General features: G+C 32.4%; 1 protein-coding gene across 1 annotated transcript in view; it reads left to right on the forward strand.

The window, feature by feature from the left end:
* Positions 1-26,196, forward strand: part of LOC115882775 (disintegrin and metalloproteinase domain-containing protein 10-like) — a gene marked incomplete in the record, with an annotated part of 294,844 nt that extends 268,648 nt beyond the window's left edge. The window contains 9 exon segments of the mRNA XM_030901016.1: positions 434-558; positions 3,314-3,442; positions 11,821-11,989; positions 16,608-16,777; positions 17,479-17,646; positions 18,140-18,326; positions 18,445-18,635; positions 19,565-19,968; positions 23,302-26,196. Of these exon segments, the coding sequence (XP_030756876.1) occupies positions 434-558; positions 3,314-3,442; positions 11,821-11,989; positions 16,608-16,777; positions 17,479-17,646; positions 18,140-18,326; positions 18,445-18,635; positions 19,565-19,968; positions 23,302-23,974 (2,216 nt within the window).
* Between the last annotated feature and the right edge of the window lie 238 nt (positions 26,197-26,434).

Raw genomic sequence — 26,434 nt, forward strand, 5'->3', positions numbered from 1 at the left:
AACAATATCCAGGTGGCGCCCTCTACAAGTTAGGTGTCATATTGACATCAAAATCTAAAAGACTCCCAGATACCAATTTTTATCGAAATATTTATGTTACTTCATAAATTATTTGGAGAAAGTCGAAATCAAAATGAAATTTCTACACCCTGTATCTCTGAAACTAACCATTTTGGGACATACACTTATACGAACTTTTTTACTTATTTTTATCTGCAGAATATGCTGCCGAAGTTTCCGGAATACAATTCGGACCATCTTGTATATGACAATCAAAATATAAAAAGAATTCTTAAAATTACTTGAAGTAGTTTACTTTAAAAATATTACTCACATTTTTATCATAATTTAATAACATATGATTCACATTTTATTTTATATTCTATTTGAAAGTCTCGTACAGTTATTGAAATTGTTTCTCTCTTGTTTTCAGAGGAAGATTACGACGCTTTTTGTCTAGCCTACATGTTCACTTATCGTGATTTCGAAATGGGCACCCTGGGACTGGCATGGACTGGCGATTTAAAAAATGCAGGCGGAGTTTGCGAGAAAAACGGGGTAAGAATGCCTTTGTTACATTTTACCTTTATCTTTTTATATTTTTTAGACTCTATCTCTCTCTATCTTCTTTATTCTATAACAATTCTTTTTGGTGATACGAAACAAATATTATATTTTGCATATTATACAGTATGTCTCCGGATTGTCTTTACAAGAGGAAAAACTTTTTTATTATTGACATTTTGAGAAAACTGCATTCTTCCTAAACATTTTTGCTTGTTCTAAAATGGTTAAACCCCGTTTATACTTTTCGAGATTTTCATACTGTTTTAGAGAAAATTAAAAGCATGAAAATATAGTTGAATTTCTGAAGAAATTTTCTTCAAATCAAAACGCGTTTCTGTAGTAACATAATTCCGATTTCATTCTTTGCTAGATTATTATTGACAGCTTTTGAATTAAAGTCATATATTTTGCTGTTTTAAAATATTAAAGAAGCACACAATTTATTTAGTTCAATGCTAAGAAAAGGGTGATAATAGTTATCGGAAAATGTGATACTTATGGTGCCCGGTGGTGTAGATGTACTGCTCTCGTCTACCAATCTAAAGGTTGTGGGTTCGAATCCTATAGTCGGAATTTCATCGGCCGACTATTTTTAATAAAATAAAAATAGTTTGGGTACCTAGGTCGACTCAGCCTTAAATGAGTACTTGGAATTCACAATCCTGGGCCCGAATTCTATAACTTAGAAAACGCTAAGCGCTTTTAGACGCTCAGCGTATATGACGTTAATTTTTGCTGAGCGCGCACTTAACTAACGATTTGGGTATTCTCGTCTGACGCGCTTAACGTCTTTACTGATTGCGCTGAGCGCTTTGAAAACGGTTGCCTTAAAGGATCCTTTTGCTTGTCGAACTGTCAGTGAAAATCGAAAAAATTGTGATTTCGTGCGTTATCTTGCTCTTTAGTGAAAACTACTACTTGTTCTATAAATTCCTAAATAAGTAATGGACAAATTACAAATTGGTAGCTATAAATATTGTTCAAAACATCGAAAATGCTGAGAAGCGTCTTCAACGTTTCCCTCGTATGATAAGAATAATAACATATCCATAGAAAAATAGGTTGACATAACTCAACTATAGGTTATAAAATTCACGTAACATTGACATTTTTCATTGTTTTAGTCACATTTGACTATTAGATACCTGCGAAATTACGATGCTGTCAATATGTGCTCAACGCGTATCAAGAAAACGATTCGCACAGCAACGAGAATACCAAAATCGACTGCTGGACGTTCCGCTTATCGCATACTTTCGCTCACCGCTTTGAAAGCGTAACGTTTTTATGTCAAAGTTACAGAATTCGGGCCCTGAGGTAATAATAGGCGGTTGAAGCGTAGTGCTAGCCACATTACCTTCCTTGTATACCGCACGGCTCTAGCATGGCAAGGTGTACCTTGCTACTCCCAAGGCGTTAAACGCTATATACGGGAGCTATTATTATATTAAATGTGATGCTTTAACAACATCAATAAATATGATGTTAATTAAAATTAATTATAACGATCTATAAAAGAATACAGTACAGAGGGGAGTAAGACAGGGATGTGTGCTGTCTCCTTCTCCTTATTTAATGTTTTTTCTGAGGCGATTTTTCGGGAAGCTTTCTCTTCAACAGACTGCGGTTTAAAGTCAACGGCGAAGTCATTAACTACAATAGATTTGCCGATGACACAGTCCTTATTGTCGATTCTGATACTGGTCTCCAGAATTTAGTGGAATGACTTGAAGGCTCCTGTAAGAAATACGGGATGAAGATCAATTCTTCTAAAACTAAAGTCATGGTATTTGGAAAGAACCAAAATGTATCAATTCCTATTAAAATAGAGGGCAATACCTTAGAACAGGTCTACAAGTTCAAATATTTGGGGTCCTGGATAGTTAACACCTTGAACAACGACGTGGAAATAAAAACCAGAATAGAACAAGCGAGAATTGCATTTTTAAAAATGAAGAACGTCTTCCAGAACCCCAGATTGGACCTTGAGTTGAGAACTAGGCTCGTTAAGTGTTATGTTTGGTCAATCCTATTATACGGAGCAGAAACATGGACACTGAAAGTTCAAGAGATGAATCGCCTCGAATCGTTCGAAACATGGATATATCGAAGAATGCTTAAAATTCCATGGACAGCCCATATCACAAATACCGAAGTCTACAACAGAATAGGCAGCGAAAGAGAATTGCTCAATATAATAAAAATAATAAAAACATCATACTTAGGGCATATATTGAGAAATGAAAAATATCACGTCTTACAATTGATAGTTAAGGGTAAGATTGAAGGAAAGAGAGGTCTCGGCAGGAAGAAACTATCTTGGTTGAGAAACATCAGAAAATGGACTCACCTAACATTTGAAGAACTCATAAGGAAAGCCGAGAATCGGGAAGATTTTGCCAATGTGATCGCCAACCTCCACGAAAGAGACAGGGAGAGAGAAGGAAGAAGAATAAAAGAATGAAATCGAAATTATATTACCATAGAAACGCCTTTTAACTTTTAGGACTTAAAAATTCAACTACATTTTCATGTATTTTTTTTAATTTTCTCTAAAACGCCATGGAAATTTGGAAAAGTATAAACGGGATTAACTATTTTAGAACAAGCAAAATTTTTTATGAAGAATTATGCATTTTTCTCAAAATGTCAATAATAAAAAAGGTTTTTCTCTTGTAAAGACAATCCGGGGACATAGTATAGAAGATAAACATATTAAGTAATAGTTAAATTTCTCCTCTCTCAGCATTATAGAGGCAGCATGAAATCACTGAACACAGGCATAGTGACGCTATTAAACTATGGAAAACATGTCCCTCCAGCTGTCAGCCACGTAACGCTCGCGCACGAAATTGGACATAACTTTGGATCGCCGGTAAGTTTCAATGTAAAGTTGCTTCAATTAGATCCAGTCCATTTAAGTTTAATGCTCTAGTTTTAGAGTAATCCCTCATTTAACAATGTATGTATTTTAATGTTTAGAATGTATAGTTTTACGTTTATTTGCTGATAAACTTCATACTTCTATACCGCGTCTCGAAAGTGGCTCACCCTTATAATTTTTTTTATTTTTTGCAAACAAAAAACGAAATTTGGTTTGTTAGTACATGACATAAATTAGGATTAATTGACGTATTCAATTGTTTTTGGTCACTTGTCTCACCGGAAATGATTATAATTTTTGATTTTTACATGGCACCCTCGGTATATTTTTATTTTATTCGATAGAAAATGACACGCTGAGTGATATCATATGTCAACTTTTGACATTTTCATCGATTTTAAATTACAATCTAGAGTGCCACGGTTGTGTTAAAAACACTAATTTTTAAACAAGGAGCCTTGGAAAATAGATTTGATCGTCTAATGTTTTTCGTGTCTTATCCTGGCCGGTTAAAAGATGCCCAAACCGTATTTTGAATCATATCTCAATTTTTTCAAAAGGAACGAGGGTGGAGCAGGTTTGGAAAAAGCATTTTTTATGAACAATTTGATTCCACACACTTGGTATTTCGAGTCAAATTGTCGTTATGAACCGCATGTTACAATTTCAAATAAACCATAATATGTTTGTAGTAACAAATAAACCATAATATGGTTGACATATGATATATGTCATTCTATTCAAAGTGTCATTTTCTATCGAATAAAGTAAAAATATACCGAGGGTGCCATTTAAAAACCAAAAGTTTTAGTAATTTCCGGTGACACAGGAAGTGACCAGAAACAATTGAATACCGTCAATCAATTCTAATTTATGTCATAGATTACCATACAAAATCTCGTTTTTTAACTGAAAAAATAAAAAAGTTACAGGGGGTGAGCAACTTTCGAGACGCACCCGGTATAGAAAATACTTGAATCGAAATGTAAGCAAAAATCGATTTGATAACAACTGTCAAATTAATTGATCTCGATCATTCCACATCATTCGGCCAGTCAGTCATACGTACCACAAGATTAACAAAAAAGTCACGTCATATCACTTAATGAAATAAGGGTGGCTGTAACGACGTCCCGTAATCCTGCTGTTAAAACATAACAATTGATTTTTATATACAGAGAAGACCAGGCTACTAGTAACATAGCAAGTTGCCGGACGAATTTACGTTTACCCGTTTTGCGTTTGTACTCGAGATTCAGCCGGCTAGTCGGCTGGTCAGGCAGTACGCAGTTGCAGTTGTGCTTGGACGGGTCGGTCGTGACAGACTAGGAATACGACGCGAGGAGTGCCGAGTATTTATTATTTTCATTTTAAATGTTTACCTTCACTTAAGGTAACATTTAAAATAGTGATGGGCAAAACTGTTATTTTTAGATAACAGTTGAAACTGTTATAGTTATTTATAAAAAACAGCTTAAAATAACAGCTTAAAAATAACAGGTTTCTTTATTTTATTGCTAAATATCTGAAAGAATATGAGGCGGTCACCGCCAGGCGTATTAACGCAGTTGCAACAATGACGTGCTCGGTGGTAGTATTTCCAGGGTGTCATAACATTTCTAAATATCGATTGTTATCTAAAATACCTCTCTAAAAACGGGGGTTGTTTACAAATAAGCGCTGTTTACAAATTGCGATATAAAAAGCCAAAATGCCGCCACTCGTCTATATCTATAAATTCCGATCTACCTACGCCCTACCCCTCGATCCGCGTAGATTCTGAATTGCGTAGCAGTGTACAGGGTGCATCTCACTCGACGGGCGAGAAGCTCTTCGTTATGATTTTACCATTTGCGGTAAAAAATAGCAATATAAGAAAATGTGTAGTATATTCTTCATAAGTAAACCAACTACACACTAGAGTTCGAATTAATTTTACACTTAAACTAGCATGTACAGTTTGACAAATATAGGAAGAGACTTGGGGATATCGCGCACACGATAGAGAGAGAACGCATTCGGCGGAAGAGATGCAGTTACGCTACGAAAAATCTGATTGAAGCAAATTTGTGGGATGTCCACTGCGCATCGGGGGGGCGTCTCTTATTTTATATTTCTCACGTCTCTAGCTATACTTGTTAAGTTGTACCCGCGACTTCGTTCGCATCGAATTATTAATTTGTAATGGTGATGATAAAGCAAAGCAAGAATTTCCATTAACATACAAACTGGATAAAATTTTCTCACATTTGCCAAAAATATGCTTTAAACGTCGAGCAGTTTAAGCAGAATCGTGGTTAATCAATTACTCAACTTTTGGAACACCCTGTATTGTTTTTAAAAAAATTTCAAAATATGTATAAAAAAAATAAATTATGCGTGTCAATCGTTTTTCCGAAAGACTAACCGTTTTTTAAATAATAAATATTGTAATATTTGAGGGGCGTTTTCACCCTCTTGGAATTTGAGATTGAGAAACCCCTCCTTATCGCACCTCTACACCCCACAGTCAATCCGTTTACCAAAAAATCAGCTTTAAACGTCAAGCAGTTTAAGCAGAATAGTGATTACTCAGTGGTCATATTTTATGGAACACCCTGTATATATTTTGTAAAAATCTCAAAATATGTAAAACAACAAAATAAAATATACGTGTTTAAGAGTTTTTTCGAAAAACTCACCAGTTTTTAAATAAAAAATATTCTAATATTTGAGGGTGGTTTCACCCCCTTAGAATTTGAGTTTCGAAAAATCCCTTCTTATCGCACCTCTACACCCATATGTATCTAAAACAACTGATGCGTTATTCTCCAACCTGTTTCAAACCTCCGATTATCTCGAACGCCGTTCTGTTATGCTCGTAACAGGTAAAAAAACAACATAGCTAAAACAACTGATGCGTTATTCTCCAACCCGTTGCGAGCCTCCATCGACAATCGACCGATGCAGCAGCGCTCCTTTCCCACTCCTGTTATCTCGACAGTCAGGCGTTATGCCCGCAACTGTTTCAAAAAGCTATTTTATATCCTATTATTTTTAAGCTGTTGTCAGCCCAACACGACGCGCCGCGCCGTAGCGCATACCCCACTCCGTTGTCCGTTGTATCTCGCCGCCTGTATCGATGGTTGTCGAAATAATAGGTTTTCCATCCATACTAGTTGTTTTTTGGAATTGCTTCGAGCAGCATCGAATTTCGTGGCGGTGCAAAGCGCCGACTTCGTTTCACGAACACTCGATCTCTGCGTGTCGTTATTTTATATCTGTTATTTTTTAAAAGCAGTAACGGTTGCGTTATTTCTAAATAATTGTTATAAAATAACAGATACTTAAATAACAACCCATCACTAATTTAAAATAAAAATATTTAAATCTTTATTATTTGAGTGTGTTTACAAGCCAAAACTAAAAATAAATAAATTCTCTAAACCCCCCAAAAAAATATTACTCTAAATAAAAAAAAGTTATAACAAGTGTTGAAAAAGACCACCTTCTTGTGCTAGACAGAAGCCTAGGCGGTCGTAAAATCCCCGTCTGACATTGGCTAACATATTAGGGCTAATAGTTTGGAAAGCCTCTCGTATGTTTACTTGAAGCTCATCCAGATTATTAGCCCTATTATGACCATACGCTTTGGGTTTTACAAAACTCCACAAAAAGAAATCATTGGGAGAAAGATCTGGTGATCTAGCGGGCCACAAAATAGTTCCATATCCACTAATTAAACGGTTAAACACTTGCTTTAACTCCTGTTCTTCATTAATCAACACATCAGGCTTCTTGTGTTTTTGTGGGGACACGCACCCATGTGTTTCAAAATTATTAATAACTCTTGATATAGTAGGTAAAGATAGAATTGCCCTGTTTACAAAAGTTTGTGGAAAAATTGTTTGTATATCCCGATAAGACCTATTTTGGAAATACCATTTTATAATTTGAATTTTCTCACGAACTTCGTTAACATCCATTATTTTACTTAAAAATAAATTTTACACGAGAACTGTCGCGAGAATCTATGTATTCGTTTTGGCTATTAAAACACGAATAAATACAAATTATGAAACATTCTTATCACATATCTACAGTAGAACAGAAACATTCTTATCACATAAGATCTAAAAGTAGGCTATTTTTATTTTATCGCATTTTTTCGCCTACTTTTTATCCGGCGGACGGGTATACGCTAATTCGTCCGGTTCTGCCTATGTTACTACGGTGGTCCGGTCTGCCATATTATGATAACAACTAATACTATGTGACGGTGTTGTTTACCCGTGAGCAATGGGTTGTAGATTCAGGAAACAAAAAGGTCTGTATAAAACCAGCTGTTATATTACTACTTTTACCCTTAATGGTACAAAGTTAACCGGATCAGCTAATAAATAAATAACATTCAATATAATGCGGATTATATCTGTATTATCGAATACGTGTTTTTTTTTCAGTAAGTATTGGTCTATCATAAACCGTAATATTATGATACAATTTATGCTGTGGTTTTTTCGTTTTATTCTATACAAATATGTCTTTTTTTAAAACACCGAACACATTTTATCGTGTAAAAAGTACTCTCCCTCTAATTTTCCTAAAATTAAAAACGGGAAAGTTATTAGTTCGGAGGAAAATTGACCTTTCAGCGCCCGTTTTCAATTTTCTAGCTGTATTTTCCTCTCGGCGACGCGACGCGACGGTATGAAAAGCCGAGGTGACGTTGACACATATAATTTTCACGCCCTCAAATAAATTGAACCGTATGAATAATACATCCCGGTCCGTGGCTATATGAATAATTTATTTTATGAGAAAAGTCCGAATATCGGAGCAAATGACTTAGTTCTAAGTCGGACGCCCCTTCGTCAATATTTTATTTCTTTTTTCTCTAAGAATTTTCCATGTTCTTGTATAATATATCTATCGGGTTAGATAATAGGTTGTGGAAATAGGAGATATTTATTATAATATCGATATTGGGAAATAAATTATACAGGTCTACAAAAAACATTTCTTTTTGGAGCTGGTATATCCATGTTATAATTTGGCTAACTAATCCCCAAGAAGTCATGTAGAAGAGTAAAAACAGTGAAATTGTGTGGAGGTTCATAACTATAGATATTTACTAAAAATAGTTATGTTCTAAGGGCTGGCAAAGGTTAGTTTTGGGTCGAGATTTCCGTAAGTAAGAAGAGTACAATCCGTTTATAATGTACCTACTGAACAAAGAGAGAACAGTAAACACGTTGCCAAACGTATGAAATAAACCGAGAAACTGTGCACATTGCTAAGAGACGTGGAAGGGGATATAGCAGATTTGTCGCGGTCGACCGTTCGACCCAATCAGTACCTCTTTCAGTACTAAAAATTCTAGGGGAAGGTGTACGTCATGCGTTCAGCTTCTAAATCGTGAATTACTATTACGTCTCGTGATACTTTATTTATTATTTATTAACGAGCCGTTGTAATTTTCCCTATAGCTTGAAAATTTTTAAGTGCAAGTTAGAAACACTTGGATTTTTGGCAAAAATAAGTGGAATTGAGTTGGTGTTCGACAGTGGTCGCGCTATTAGAACACTGAATTCAAAAATGGATATCTCGAAATTCAACAGAAATTAATTGATTGTAGTTTTTTTAAAAGCTTTCTTAATATTTCTGCTATATTTTCTTCGCATACAGTATCTGAAAATTTTTATAAATAAAAAAGATACACGATTGCTGAAAATTGCTATGCACTAAAAAAATGGATGGGTTTCTTAACATTTTTGAATGAAAAAAATAAGCCTATCGAATCTTTCTTATTTAAACAGCTTGTAAAAGATCCGATCTTCAAAATAAAAAAAAGTTTCAATATCTAAAGTGGTTCTTGGGTTATGGCGTGTTATGAGTTAAAAAGTTGAGTTTTTATATTATCGCGATTACTGACATTTTCTCGTTCTAAAAAAATGGACCCCATAACGATATCCTTATAATTCCATTTCAGATGCTCAGAAACATATTTAATATCTCATATCTTTTCGAAAAAAAAAAGTATTTTAAAAATAAGCGGTTTGCGATCGTGATTTACTTTACTTGATTAGGGACGGCGTATCGGAGAAATGTGACAACGCCGTAAAAGCACACTGTCACATTTCTCTCACTCCGACTTAGTAAAATCTCTTAATCCCTTTCCACATATGTAAATACCGACCCAAAAGTAACAGTTGCCAGCACGGTATTTAATGGTAACTGTGTTGTAAACTTTCATTCCTGAAGCTATGCCTTACAAAAAAAAGAGATATTAACTTATATTAACTAAAAAAATTACCTAAAATTGATTCTTTTTTGTTTTTTTTTCGTAATTAGAGTTACGAAAAGAAACATATTTCAAAACGTCAAAGGATTATGAAAAGTGTCAGTTTAATTGTCAAAATTGGAAATTTTTTTATCATATTATTTTATTTTTTGCCATTGTGAAAATTTTCTTTAAAATAAGAAGGCTGGAAATTACGAGGAATTAGTTCTAGACCTGTTAATGGGTTTTAAAAATCTTGGATGTAATATGAGTATCAAGGTACATTATCAGCACAGCCAAGTAGCAAGTCTCTAGTCTAAGTAGAAACGGGAATATCCTAAAGCCTGGCCTAAAATCTGACAAGGTCAAAGTGTACTTTTATGCTGTTTAGATGGTATCAGATGTGAGTTGTATGTATCAAAGTAGAGTTGGATGGCTTCGTAACATCCAAGTAAATCAGAAGCCAGCCTACTTACTTTGATGCAACTTTGATGTTAAAACGCTTTCCAACTAGACTTTTATTAAAAAGTCAATACTATACAAGCAGCGATCAAGTGAGAAGCGCGCAGCATTATTATAAGTACAGTTATATGGCAGCATCCAATTGTCTCCAAAAAATCCTATATGGGTATTTCGCCACTGCAAGAAAATCTACAAAATAAAATAGTTATTTTTTGTAAACACTTCTGCGTTAACCCAAACGGAAAATACTTGTCAGAAGTTAGGTTTACAGATATACAAATTTGCCTAACGAATAAAAAAATGCTTAACGTTTCGGAAAGTTTATCTGTTTCCGTCGTCGGAAGCAAAAAAAATACAAAGAATAAAGGAAAAAACTATTTAATATATTTAAATTCAACTATTCGAGAACACTTTAGTTTTTTAAAACAGATACGTCTACAAAAACAGGCGACGTTCTGTTAAAATGACATTATATCCCCAAGTTAAACTTCAAAATTAACACAATTACTACCTAATAACAATTACTTAATAAGGTAAAACCATCTTAAAATTAAAGAACAATAAAGATTATTTAAGAAAGGTAGATTTTCACAAATCTAAGATTTGTCAGCATTCATGGGACACAGGGCACAGAATAAATTTTAATAACGCCAAAATTATAATGAAAGAAGCGATAGCCTTTAAAAGAACAATAAAAGAGTCTTTTTTAATACAATTTAATAAAAATAAATGTATTGCTCATGCATTTGTACATGTTAGTAATGTATGGCAATCGCTTCTTTGATGTTAAAGAACATAACATAAATAAACATAACATTAAAAATAATCATACAGAATGTTTGGGGCTTTTTGGTTTTACCTTATTAAGTTAATTGTTATAAGGTAGTAATTGTTAATTTTGAAGTTTAACTTGATATAATGTCATTTTAACAGAACGTCAACGGTTTTTGTAGACGTATCTTTTTTAAAAAACAAAAGTGTTCTCGAATAGTTGAATTTAAATATCTTAAATAGTTTTTTTCTTTATTTTTTTTTGCATCCGACGACGGAAAGAGATAAACTTTCCGAAACGTTAAGCATTTTTTGTTCGTTAGGCAAATTTGTATATCTGTAAACCTAATTTCTGACAAGTAGTTTCGGTTTGGGTTAACGCAGAAGTGTTTACAAAAAATAAGTATTTTATTTTGTAGATTTTCTTGCAATACACATATAGGATTTTTTGGAGAGATGAATCTGCCACATCGGTATAGACATTTTTTTGCTATCCAATTGTGCTTCGTCCAAGTAACTTTGATCATGTAATCCCCGATTTTTGGGACCACTATCGTAGAAAATCTAAAAAATTAGCTTTTAACCTGTAGAATAACCTCATAAATCGTTTTAAAATTGTTTTATTTTCGTTTTTTATTATATTTGCAATTTGTCGAAAACTACCGCAAAAAAAGTAAGAATAATGGTAGAATAAGGGTTTTAATATACTTAAAATCTGTTTTAGTTTTGGCGGCACTAAAATAATTATTGTAAACCTTCATTTTTGTGCTAAACGTAAAAATATTATAGTAATAATATCCTGTGTAAAGGTTTTATATAAATCTAAGTATAGCCTCTATTTAAGGAACACAATATTTGATCCATTCTCTTCTAGCACGATCCCGAACAATGCACACCTGGCGGTGAAGACGGCAACTTCATCATGTTCGCCCGCGCCACGTCGGGAGATAAGAAGAACAACAACAAGTTCAGCCCGTGCAGCCTCAAAAGCATCAACCCCGTCCTCAACTACAAAGCCAGGAGCGCCAAAGGCTGCTTCACAGGTATTTCTATTATGGGACCGAATTTATTAACGGGCATAGTATAAAAGGGAAAATGGCATTGTTCATCATGAATTAACGGAGATGCTTAGGCGGATAGTTTTGAATCCTGATGAATTTAAGTTGATATAGAGCATTTTACACAATCCTGCAAAATCCTTAAGAGTATTTTGGGATTTAAATTGGATACAAAACTGAAATGTTTTAGATTAATCTCATTAAGGATAGTCCTAAGTGTATTTTCTTTCGAAAATAGTTTCCATTTTCTAGCAATTTTTATTATTTTAAATAGAACTGCCTATACCGGGTGGGTCTCAAATATAACTATAACTGTTTTATTTTTGCAGATAAAATAACGAGACTTGGTACGTTAGTATATGACATAAATCAGGATTGATTGACGTATTCTATTTTTTTGGTTACTGCTTGTTTCACCGGAAATGACTACAACTTTTGATTTTTAAATGGCACCCTCGGTATTTTTTACTTTATTCAATAGAAAATGTCATTCTAAATAGAATGACATATCATATGTCAACTTTTGACATTCTTGCTTAATAAAAAAATTGTATTTTAAATTTCAATCTAGAGTGTCATGGCTATGTTAAAAACACTAATTCTTAATCAAGGAGCCTTGGAAAAATAGATTGGATCGTCTAATGTTTTTAGTGTCATCCTGGTCAGTTAGAAAATGCTCAAATCATATTTTTAATCATATCTCAATTTTTTTCAAATGGAACGAGGATGGCTCATTAGCATATTTGGAAAAAGCATTTTTTTATGAATAATTTGATAACACATCCTTGGTATTTCGAGTCAAATTTTCGTTACGAACCGCAAGTTATAATTTCAAATAAACCATATGCGGAAATGTCAAAAGTTGACATATGATATGTCATTTTATTCAGATTGATACACAAAACATCCCCCTTTAGAACTTTTTCTTTAATGGCCATAAGCGGGAGTAAAAGACCAACCGCCCGAACAAACACTAGAGGCGCCACTGGTCATCAAATGGTGTAAAAAGTGCGAAAATGTAATCATCTAATTTTGACACAAGGGGTCGCGCTTAACTTTTTCAATTTTAATTCAATATTGATTGTTTTCAAACTATATTATTAGACTTTGTTGTATTTTGTGAATGTATAAATGTTTTCTTAGTATAAAGTTGCATTATAGTAATTTAAATTATAATACATACATATTTAAGTTTCAAATATTATGACATATATGTCAGTTGCCGTCTAAAATGTCATCTTGAAAACAAAAAGTTAGTTATTGTCAGAAATAGTTAAAATCATGTTAAAATATTAAAATTTACAAGTTATAATTAGATATTTTATATTATTTCAAAAACAAAAACATAATGGTACCGTGTAATGTTGATATGCAGGTCCAAAACAAAAAGTGCCGTTATATTTTTCAGTTTTCGTTGTCAGCCGCGGAAGTTTCAGTGATTTTAGTGTTGTCGGATATTTTTATTTGTGAAATAGAAATAATGCGTTTGGATTGCAAAACTAAAAGTGGAAGTTTTATTGCAATGTAAGTAAGCGTTTGTCCATTTTATATTTTACTTTTTTCATACCAACGACAAATATACATATATTGAAATTTTATAATTCGTTTTATTTAAAAAATCTTGGAAAACAAGCTTGTAATCCTGTAATTGACATAATTGTTATGTAATATTCCATTTAAATGTAATATATTACTTTACAATTAAAAAAATGAAAACTTAAAAAATATATTATAAATATATACAGGTATTAATTGAAATTTTTTGAGTGCGAACAAACACGAGAGGCGCTTTATTATTTACTTTCATTTGTTAACATGACAGACGAAGTTCTAAAGGGGGATGTTTTGTGGACTGATATTTTCTATCGAATTAAGTAAAAAAAATACCGAGGATGCAATTTAAAAATCAAAAGTTGTAGTAATTTCCGGTGAAATAAGAAGTGACCGAAAACAATTGAATAAGTCAATCAGTCCTAATTTATGTCATATACTAACATACCAAATTTGTTTTTTTATATCTGAAAAAATAAAAAAGTTATAGGGGTGAACCACTTTTGAGACGCACCCGGTATATTATTCACCAAATGGTTCTAAAACAGAGAAAGAAATGCGAGCAAAAAAATCGATGTTGTCAAGTTTAACAATACAAAATTGCTAGATATTGCCCTATTATAAATGTAATGGATTTTCAGTTCATTTCAGCATACATAATGATATATGCTAAGGATTTTAAATTAGTTCTTGTTGTTAGAAGTATATTTATTTACCTGTTTTTTTTTGTCATTCAGCCTATTCTAAAAGGTAAATATTTCCTAAAGATATTATCCGTTTCGGGAAAGCCGGTAACGCTGAGAAATTTTATCATGTCAACCCCGATTCAACTAATCTGATTGGTGGATATTTTCGCACGTTTTGTTGCCAGGTGATAGTCCTGCGCATAACATTTTCTTATTAGCCAGTGCTATACCTAATTTTATGTCCCACCCTGGAAATCGTGGAAATATTGACTAGTATTGAAATATCCATTGGCGGTGTTATTGTATTGTATTATATACCTTTATCTTGAATAGTGCATAACAAATAGTATATTTAGAAAAGCGCTCAACTAAATGTAGCTACACTTAAAATAAAATAATATTATAGAAATTCCTAATATATTTTTATAAAACACCGCACGCCCCTGGATATTTAATGAATGAAATCAGCCATATTTTTAGAAAACTGCGTTTCCTATAGAAATGAGCCAAGAACTCGCAAACTGCGATTCAGTCGCAGAGATTTTAAAATCGCAATCACAACCTGCGATTGGCTCTCATAGGAAACTGCGATTGCGATTTGCTGTGATTGTGATTTTGTAAACTGGGACCGTGATTTCTATTTGCGAGTTTGAATTTTTAGGAGTTGCGATTTGCGATATTGGTACGAATGTAATTTTGCGGTCTATTGAAGTATTTTATAGTAAACTGCAATTGAATTTTCTCTCTGATATTATTTATTTATAGAGAAGGTATTATTTTCTAGGGCCACGATCAATAATATACCGGGTGTTTCTCAAGAGTGGTTCACTGCTATAACTTTTTTATTTTTTTTTGATAATAAAATGAGATTTGGTATGTTAGTATATGACACAAATTAAGACTGATTGACGTATTCAATTGCTTTCAGTTACTTCCTGTTTCACCGGAAATGACTACAACTTTTGGTTTTTAAATGACGCCCTCGATATTTTTTTACTTTATTCGATAGAAAATGACACTTTGAATAGAATGGCATATAATGTGGCAACTTTTGACATTTTCGGTTACAAAAATCGTATTTTAAATTTCAATCTAGAATGTCATGGCTGTGTTAAAAACACTAATTTTAATCAAGATGCCTTGGAAAAATAGATTTTGATCGTCTACTGATTTTCGCATCTTGTCCTGGCCAGTTCAAAGATGCCCAAATCGTATTTTTAATAATATCTCAATTTTTTCAAATGGAATAAGGATGGCTCATTCGCATATTTGGGAAAAGCTTTTTCTACGAATAATTTGGTACCACACACTTGGTGTCTTGTATCAAATTGTCGTTATGAAGCGCATGTTACAGTGTCGAATAAACCATATGCGAAAATGTCGAAAGTTGACATGTGATATGTCATTCTATTCAGAGTGTCATTTTCTACCGAATAAAGTAAAAAAATAGCGAGGGTGCGATTTAAAAATCAAAAGTTGCAGTCATTTCCGGTGAAACCGGAAGTGACCGAAAACAATTGAATATGTCAATCAATCCTAATTTATGTCACATGCTAACATACAAAATCTCGTTGTTTAATCTGAAAAAAAGCCACTTTTGAGACGCACCCGGTATACAATGAGATATTTTTGTTTCTGAAATACAACCGGCTTCTAATTTTAGTTTGGTCGTCCGGTACATCGTTTTAATTAAAATTTCCCATTTCATTCCATTCACCTCTTGTCGTAATTTTAATTTTTCCCTTTTGTTTTATTTTTTGTTTCGTCGCCTCCGTCTGGTACTTGCCGCCGCGGTAAAAACCAAATTGGAGAAAATTTCACCGAACTTTATCACAAAGAACATTTAAATTAAGTAAACTTAGAAACAGGATCAAAATTTAATTAGAAATCTTCCAGTTGAATAGACCGATAAAATGGATAAGATTCCAGTTTTTTTTCTGAACTGGATTAAGAAGAAAGTCTGGAAAAATGAGACAAGAAAATGTTTAATAAAGAGACTGGAAGATGTTTTAATTCGTTTGTATGAGTTGTTTCTGAAGGTTTTACATTTTAATAATTTTAAACCAAAATATTAGTTAAACGTTAGTATTTTTTTTCTTATTATTGGACAAAAGTTTGTCCAAAAAAGGGATAAATAATCTACAAATCGATATCTGCCGTGGCTCGTTGGACAAACATTAACTCTAAATATTTTCCATCAAAACAATTTGATTTATTTAAATATTTATATTCTCTAATCTTTCAGAAAGTAAAAATACGATTTTATAGTAGAATGGAAGTTCATAATTATATTATCTGTCATAATTCATAAATGTATGATGGACCTTTTACTTAATAACTTAATGTTTATTTTTCGTGATTTATAGAACCTAAAGAAGCGATATGTGGCAACGGTGTCGTAGAAGAAGGTGAAGAATGCGACTGTGGTTGGGAGGAGGATTGCAGAGACCAGTGCTGCTTCCCCATGAGGAGGTATCCTCCAGTAGACGAACCTCCCTGTAGACTAACACCCAGAAGCCTTTGTAGTCCCTCACAAGTAAGTAAATGCTTAAGCAATATACCAATACCTTTCTAGTTAGCGTATCTCAAAAATGTATTTCTTCTATTTTGTAGCTCATTTTTTTAAATTTTGTTAAACTTTATTACGACAGTCATATATAAAGTAAGAGTACTCTCGAATTTATGAAGTTATGAATTTTAATTTGGTAATGAAAACTTATAGTATCTGTCCAAATCCATTTTTCAAGAATAAAATACCCTGTCGTCGTGATGCCTAACTAATTTAAACAACAAAATTACGCAATAATACTGCACTACTAGTGGTGATTACCTGTTACTCTAATTGCACTAGTGATATTTGATTAAACTAGTAAGTAAATATATCCTATGAACAAAAAAGCCATAAAAAGCTTCTCTTAAGGCTACTTCCTATAATATCATAATTATATTTTTATTCTTTGATATTACTTTCATAAATTAAATATGGAATCAATGTAATAAAAATTTAATTTTCCAGTTTTTAAATCTATTAAAAGTATTCCACAAAATAAGTATAGAAATGCAATAGTAACGTTACATTATTTACCTCAAAATATTTGCGTAAATCTTCTGTTTATACGACAATGAAACTACAGCCCTAACGTAAGTTTTTTGCGTTAGGTCTCAAAAGATACGTATACAGTTTGTGCCGTGTGCTTTAACTGTCTATTATTATTGATACCTTACCTTCAATTGTAGGGTCCTTGCTGTACGTCGGATTGTCAAGTCAAATTCGGCGACAAATGCAGAGATGACAACGGTTGCCGTGACGAAAGCTTCTGCAATGGAAGAGAACCTCAATGTCCTCCGTCAATTAACAAACCCAACAAGACCATCTGCAATAAAGAATTCGTCTGTTTTATGGGGGTAAGTAATAAATAGTGATTTATACAAATGTATTTTGAGCATTACAGTTGAGGGTTGGAACCTTTGCGTTTAAAGAATCTGGGTGTTAAAAGAGAAAAATAAAACACTAGTTCACACCACACTAAACCAAAACATTTTACTTTTAAACACTGGACGTGCGTTTCTCTAATCATGTTAGCTACATCAGCAGATGATTAGAATTTTTAATTTAGTTTTAATCATCTGCTGATATATGTGGTGAATTAGTGTTTTATTTCGCTGTATTTTGAGCCGAAGATTGAGCAAGTTATGAATTATAGATAGAAAATTCATCAAAATAAATAGCTGTTAGAGTTAGAAATGCCTTATTGAATAATGGAGTGAAAAAAATGTAAACAGTTTCTCTATGAAAAAATGCAATTGAATTGCGTTTTGTATAACTATTTCTTTCTTCGTCCTGCATTGAAACATAGTATTTTCTCCTGTTAATTAGTATTATTCTTACGATTTTCAGGAATGTACTGGTTCAATTTGCCTTGCTTACGGTTTGGAATCTTGCCAGTGCATACCGCAAAAAGGTGACTTAAAAACGAAAGCTTGCGAACTATGTTGCAAGCTGCCTGGCGACAATCAGCCCTGCTTGTCAAGTTTTGATTGGAACGATATGCCCTACGATGTTCCTGATATGTATTCTAAACCTGGTAAGAGGTTATAGTTTTTCTTATATAAATTTTCTTTGAAAGTCTTGAAGTATAATTAAAAGTTATTTTTCGAGGCTTTTTATCAGTGAATTTAAGTAGTAGCATCATATTATTCCAGGAACACCATGTAACGATTATTCTGGTTACTGTGATGTGTTTCAAATGTGCAGAGAAGTTGATCCTTCTGGACCCTTGGCTACCTTAAGAAAATTACTGCTGAGTGAAGAAAGCATAGCAAGTTTCAAAAAATGGATCATTGAGTATTGGTATGTTGTTGGGTTCATACTGTCTGCTGTTATTGCATTATTGGTAAGTAGATAATTTTAATATTATTAAGTTTTTGAAAACAAAAACACAACACTTTTGCAAGATTAGAATAAAACATAAAAGAAATGACATTCATGTACACAGAAATTATGACAAAATTATGATTATTTCCACAGTTGTCTCGAACTATATTAAGTTGGTGTAGTTAAAAAGTTTTATTTCGGTTACCAACTTCTTTCCAGTATACAAAGAGCAAGTAGCTTACCAAGTAGATCTTTTTACCTAACATTTTATTATATTTCTATAGCTTCGAATTAAATATTTTAGAAATATAATTTAACTAGTTGACATTCTTAACTTGTAAAAAAATCCTATTATAATCTTCGTAGTTACTAAGAAAAAAATAAAATTATGATAGAATGTTTTTGAAACTTTATTTAAAGAATATATTTTAATATATTATTTTTTGTCTTAGGTTAAAATAATAATTATTATAAGACAGTATAATAGTCGTAAGTTGAAAATAATTTAATAAAAAATAAATGTAATCTGCTAGAATAATTTTCCAAAAAAGCATTAAGACTATTACATAAGGTTGTAGAATAAGCATAACAGAGTAAAATCCATGCATATAGACTTTTTTAGAATCATGTATAACACCTGTTACCTTAATCCATTTTCTACACAATTCATTATTAAATAAAGATTCGTTATTGGGACACAATACAGGATGTTTCTTAAATAAGTCTAAATATTTATATCTTAGTTATTTTGACTTGAGAAACGTCTTTATATACAGGGGTTTTTATTTTATTTAGTAACTTATTTAGGAAACACCTTGTATAATACCTATGCAGTAAAGTTTACATTTAGACTTTTCGGTATATTATGGATAGTGCCAGCTAGAGCCTTGTATTTCTAACTCATATTGTCTGGTACCTATATAAAAAATAATTTTGATCAATTTTCAGATTCTTAGTACAAAATACCTAGGCAAGAAACCCAATTTCAAATTGAAATCCGTTACAATCATGCACAAACAAACCACTGAAGCTGTACGATTACCAGATAACCAAGAAGGCATGATAGTCCATCAAGGGGTCAGGTCCAAGGTACCCTTCAAAAAACGAGTTAGAGACGGCAAAATCAAGAAGAAAAGAAAAGCGGGTACTACAAAAAATAGCAAAAACATTATTGGAAGCAATAAAACCAATGCAGTAGCCAATGTAAATAACAATAACAAAGAAAACGTATCGACGAATAACAATTTGAACAGTCCGAAGAAGAGTTCCCCTAGGAAAAAGAAGAGGATGAGTGCGGTGGTAGGAATAGAAGAGAATGGAAGGAAGAAAGATGTTTTAGAAGTGCCTCACAGGTTAGTAATATCACAGATTAGGTATCCTATAAGTATACAGATAAAAATCTTGTCCCTAATTCGTGGTACCAAAATTGTTTTTTATGACGATGTGCAAACGAGTAAAATTTCATGTGCGCAAAAATAAACTCGCGTAAAATAACAATAAACAGCGTAATAGAGAGATATCGCTAAACCGAATAGCGTGCATGGACGTTAATAAGGCCAGGTGTTATTTCCTTTACGTGAGGTGGTATTAACTCTCTTCACTTATAGTTATCGGATCGGAAAGAATTTAAACTTTGAAATTGTTTTGTTTACTAGGTATTTTAAAACTAAAGGGCTAAAGTGCTTATTTCCAATGCTTTATTGTTCAACGTCTGCCTAAGCCTCTTTATAGGTTCTTTAATATTGGAAGAGGTGGAATCCATATTTTGGGCCATATTTATTTAATTAAAACTAATCCCAGCTACTTAAATATCAAATTACCTAATAAAATTAAAGTAATAATTCAAAATAATTCAAACATAACCTAAAATAAAAGATCTCACCGGCCGGCCCCGGTTGTCAAATACCCGCATATGCCCATTTAAGCAATTTTTAAACGATATTTAGAAATAGCGCATGGTGTAATGGATCCGCAAATTACGTCAGGCGGTAACGTTATTGGCGGGTGTTGCGTTAAAAATTGACTCGCGCATATCGTAACCATGATAAGGTACGCGTAAATACTACATGACGCTATTCGGTTTTCCGATATCTCTCTAATAACTGTGCCGGTCAGGCGCTGTGCACAATTTTACAGGCCATAAGTGGGCGTGCTATGTGCGCAAACTAGTAACATAACTAGTGCCCGATTCCGAAAATTGGAACCACGAAAAACAATAAAGAAAAAACAAAGTTTATAATATACAGATTATCTGTGGTAATATTATCAATATCATTACGGATTCCATAGATTCTCATATCTAAACAAGATAAAGCTTCATTCACAACTTCGCAATTAGTAGTTTCAATAATTAGCCTATAAGTTTGTTCCTTTAATTTCAATGTAAGTATTCAGAACGTCAAAATTAGTTGTAGACATTTTCAATTAGTAGAAAAAGTTATGAAACTTTTAACTTTACCACTAATTATACCTCAAAATTTGCGAAAAATGTCATTTTGGCCTTTAATTATCTTCCGTCAAGAGAAATTGTAGTTAGAAATTAAAAGTTGATTGATTTATGAGCTAAATATTAGGCTTTCTCTACGAATACAACTGACTAACACAAGCTGTTGTTAGGATATTCTATTAATTTTAATTGTGTTTTTTAAACACTGTGAATGATCGTAAACTAAAATGTGTAATTAAAACCACTAATTGCGAGGTTCTGAATGAAGCTTAACAAAAGTTATTAAAAAAATAGTCCAATGATCAAATTAAAAAAATTGGTTTCAATAAAATTCTATCCTAAACATATAGCGGTTGTTTTTCAAAACTGGCTCAACTCTACAACTTTTTTATCTTTTCAGATAAATAAACGAGATTTGGTGTGTTAGTATGACATAAATCAGGGATTTATTGACGTATTCAATTAGTTTCAGTCACTGCCAGCCTGTTTCATCGGAAATTACTACAATTTTTTATTTTTAAATGGTACCCTCAGTGTTTTTTAACTTTATTTGATAGGAATTGACATACTGAACGGAATGAAATGTCATATGTCAAGTGTTGACATTTTCGATTTAAAATAGTATTTTAAATTTCAATCTACAGTATGTCCCCGGATTGTCTTTACAAGAGGAAACATTTTTTATTATTGGTATTTTGAGAAAAATGCATTCTTCATAAGAATTTTTGCTTGTTCAAAAATCGTTAATCCAGTTTATACTTTTCCAAATTTCCATACCGTTACAGAGAAAATTAAGAAAAACATAAAAATATAGTTTAATTTTTTTTAAGACCTAAAAATCAAAACGCGTTTCAACAATCCGGGGACATACTGTAGAGTGCCACGACACTAAATTTAACGATAATTTGAATCGATATACCAAGTATTTGGTACCAAATTATTCCTTTAAGAAATTCTTTTTCCAAATATGCTAATGAGCCATACTTGTTTCATTTGAAAAAAAAATGAGTTATGATTAAAAATACGATTTGGGCATCTTTTAACTGGCCAAAAAAAGACACGAAAAGATTAGACACAACACATTAGATGATCCAATCTATTTTTTCAAGGCTCATTGATTAAAAATTAGAGTAAACGCCACGAATGTTTGGCAGTGATTCATCGCTTGATGAAGTTAGAATCGACACGTGCGCTATCATTTTTTACATTAAAAACGTAAATTTTTACCGCAGACGTAAGTTTTTAAAGGCTCGGTCTAATCATCTGCCTGCGTTCCTCCTACTTATTCTAAAATGTTAGCGTGATTGACAAAGACGATACTATATCGCGTTTCTTTGATTGATTCGTTTTTGTGCGTCAGTCCATTGGTGTGCTTGCAGTGCGGCCAATGGGGCATTCCATTTTATATTTATAACCAAATATATGTTTTGACAAGACTTTGACAGTTAAAACAACAAATTACAATAGATTATATATTGATTATTATATGACTTGAAACACCACGGCACTGGAATTAAGTTTTATGCGACCTTGAACAGATTAGTTCACATGGTAGCGACCGATGAATCACTCCCAAACATTCGTGGCGTTTACTATAGTGGTTTTAACACAGCCATGGCACTCTGGATTAAAATTTAAAATGATATTTCTTTTTAATTGAATATGTCAAAAGTTGTTATATGATATCGTCCTATTGCTGCCAAAAGTCACTAACTAACATTTTTCCGAACAACCAAATTCAATCACTAACTATGTTTTGAAGCGGAGAATCGATTACAAAAGTCATTAACTACGATTTCTGGCTATTTATGTTTTATTTTAATACTGAATAGTTACTAATTATAACATTTTTATGCAATGCAATTCATCTTTAGACGCATTTTTCTCGGAAGTAATAAAAAGTAAGTTAGTGACTTTTGGCAGCAATGGGACGATATGCTATTCTATTCAGAGTGTAATTTTCTAACAAGTAAAGCAATAAAGTACTCAGTGTACCATTTAAAAATCAAAAGTTGTAGTAACTTCCGGTGAAACAGGAAGTGACAATCCCGATTTATATCATATACTAACTAAAAAATAAAAAAGGATATAGAGGTGAGCTCCTTATGAAAAACACTTGGTATAATTTGACATAAATTCACAAAATTTAATATGCGAAAAAATCGCCCGTGTCTTTTTGAATGGTTGGGTATTTTTGTACTACTTATAATAACTGTTGCATATAATATTTTTTTTACAGCAAAGTGAAAAAACTGCCCACCAAAACGAAAAAGAAGAAGAAAAAGGAAATCATCGACTACAGTTCTATTCAGCCTGACATTGATGGAAAGAACGATAACATCACCCCTGTAGTCCACACTACCATCACCACAGAAACCACCGACCCAGTGGGCAAAGTCCATCACTGGCTGAAGAACCAGTACAACCTTCCCAAATCTAAAAGCACACCTGTTGGACTCACTGGAGGTTCCAGAAGTCCCCACAAGAAAACCACTGTAGTCCGTTCACAAGTTAGACCAGACAAAAGTAAATCCCGTAGCGTAGCGAACATTCCAAACGAAAGGGACAAGGTTCGAGTCCAAGTAGTGTACAAACCTCCCTTCAAATTCAGCTTGAAACTGCGCAAACCGGAAAAAACTAGCGTCGTGGTAGAACCGGCCAAGAAATCAACTGCGCGCGCAGCAATACTGGTGCAGAGCAGCGACGTTCCTAAGACTACGAACGACAGAGTTTCTACTGCGCAGCCGAAGACGAATTCTTCTGCACAGTCGGGCGCTGTTGCCGCGGCGCCGCCTGCGCCTTACGATACGATAGATTTGGCAACGGCGGACATCGACTCGAACATACATACCGTCCAGTCGGATTTAGAGGTTTTGTTGTCGGAAAACGAGTACGTCAGCGTGGATGGGTAGGAAGGATTTAGGTTTGAAAATTTCAGGAGGTATTTCTACGAGTATATAAAGATTTTTTAAAGTTACTTAACAGTAATAATGGGCATCTCTAAAACCTTTAAACAGTCTGTATATGAAATACCGTATGATCGGATAAAAACGGCGTCTAGTTGACTTGGAAATGACGATCGTTGACATTCTACATATAAATTTAGACACAAGTTCACAGCAATCGTCATTTCCAAGCCAGTTCTGATGCTGTTTTATTGATAGTATGGTATTTTCCTTTTTACGGAGATTTATGATTTATGGAGTGCATTTATGAATAGGTAACTAATCAAAGTAACTGAAAAAAATATTTCATTTTTAAAAGTTAAATTAAAAAAAATATATACTCTATTGTAGAAATATCTCCTATATTTGTAGTTTATCACAATAAATAACTGAAATAACAACATAGCCAAATTAAGCCAAAACGGTATTACAAGTCTAGAGAAAACATATTTTTGAGGCTGTGGAATTTTTTTGTTATTAAAAATATTATTTTCTCGTTTATCTTCTTTAAAAACGGCGGTCTTTGAAATGACAATCAATGATAATGCCGGTAAGGTATACATGTCGTTGCCATGCGTAAATTTATTTTAAAAAAATGGAAAATAGATCTGTGCCCAGAAACTTTTAATTATTTTCTAAACTTTTTAAATTTTTTATGTCAATTTTTAATGAAAATAAGACTTCGGTTAGAAAGAAATATTATTAATTGTCATTTTATAGGCCACTGTGACGCTGTTTTTTTTTCGATTATACAATCTTTAATCTTTTATTTGTTAATTCGAATAATTTTTGTATTTTTTAGAAACATTATTACTGTTCAAATTATTTTTATTAATCAATATTTTACTAATGTATTTATACCTATTAAAATAACTCCAGCAATCCTCTCTATATATAACTGACAATTATTATATTAATGTGATATATTACTCTAAACATTCCTCGAATACCTTAATGTTTTATTTTATACAGGGTGATTCTCTAAATTGGAATACATCTATTAACTCTCTGAATTAGCTCTATATTTAATATAAGAATATTTTATACAGCTTGTTTCAAACTTGAAATGAGGGGCTGAGTTCCAAAACTAGTTTTATCCATATTCGTTAATTTTCAATAATCGCAAAAAACGAACAGCAACTTAATTAGTCTAGGACAAATGCACGACTTTAACATGTAAATTATACAGGATAGAATGAGTTATGCCACAAAAATGATGCTGAATATTGTGCAGGGCTGCCAATACTAGACTAGACTATAGATACTTTTACCCAAAATTACCAAAAATGGATAAGACGAGTTTTGAAACTCAACCCCTCAAATATTTCGTCATATCTTAAATTTGAGACACTCAGTATAAAATTTTGTTACATTTAATTACATTAATTTTCCATTGTTAGAGTTCTCCGTTAATAATATTCATATTTATATTTTTTCAGTGTTTGGTATTAAAGCAATAATCTTTAGTTAATTATGATATTTCAAATTTTAAAAAAATAATTTTTTATATAAAATATTAATATCATACTGTAAGATTATTACAAAAGCGTAAGTAAATTGCTTTTTTTTGCTATTTTTTTATTTACGATTTTTCGATATTATATTCTTTATTGAGCATAGCATAGATACAGTATTTCACTCAGTGAAATAGGTGAACATAGAGCAGTCCTGACAACATTGGTTTGTTGTCAATTGTAACATCAACAAACCGGCGCAATATATAAACAAAATTCCAAAATCTATAAATATTTTAGAACTTCTCTATATTTACCTACTTCTCTGAGTTATCTCACATCACCAATTATTAATGAAAAGACTGTATTCATATAAAGTCAAAGCAACTATATGCAGAGAGTGTTCACGAATATTTTTGTCAAAAGATATCTCCATAAATATTTATCTTACAAAAATACTTAAATTATGAAATTTTCAAGTTTTATTTGAATTATAATAATATTATATTTTGTTAAATAACAGAAAAAAATCAGAACTGTCAAATTTTGACGTAAGCTGAATTTTCCTAAATATAATGCCTTTTATCTGATTCGTCAGTTGAAGAAACAAGTTTTTTCTGATTTTAAAAATAAAAAATGTTTATATGGATGTCTATAAGAAAAAACCCTAAAAGTTTGATAATTTAAACTTTTTTCTAAAATCAATATTTACACCTACATTGAATAAAATATACAGTGAACACTCTGTACACTACAAACAAAATTAATCAAAAAGAAATCTACGCCAAGAAATATTAACTGATGTAAAATTATTTTGTGAACTCCTTATATTACAGATTAATAAAAAAAACTGTGTACATAAAAATTATTCTTATATGCTAATATCTCTGGAAAAGAAATATACATACATAACAAGAGTTTTGTGTACTTATATACAGTGTGATTAAATGAAAAGGACATTACAGTAAGGGTG

Source organism: Sitophilus oryzae, unplaced genomic scaffold, assembly GCF_002938485.1.
Source record: "Sitophilus oryzae breed Bouriz unplaced genomic scaffold, Soryzae_2.0 scaffold_179_pilon_pilon, whole genome shotgun sequence".
Classification (NCBI taxonomy): Eukaryota; Metazoa; Arthropoda; class Insecta; order Coleoptera; family Curculionidae; genus Sitophilus; species Sitophilus oryzae.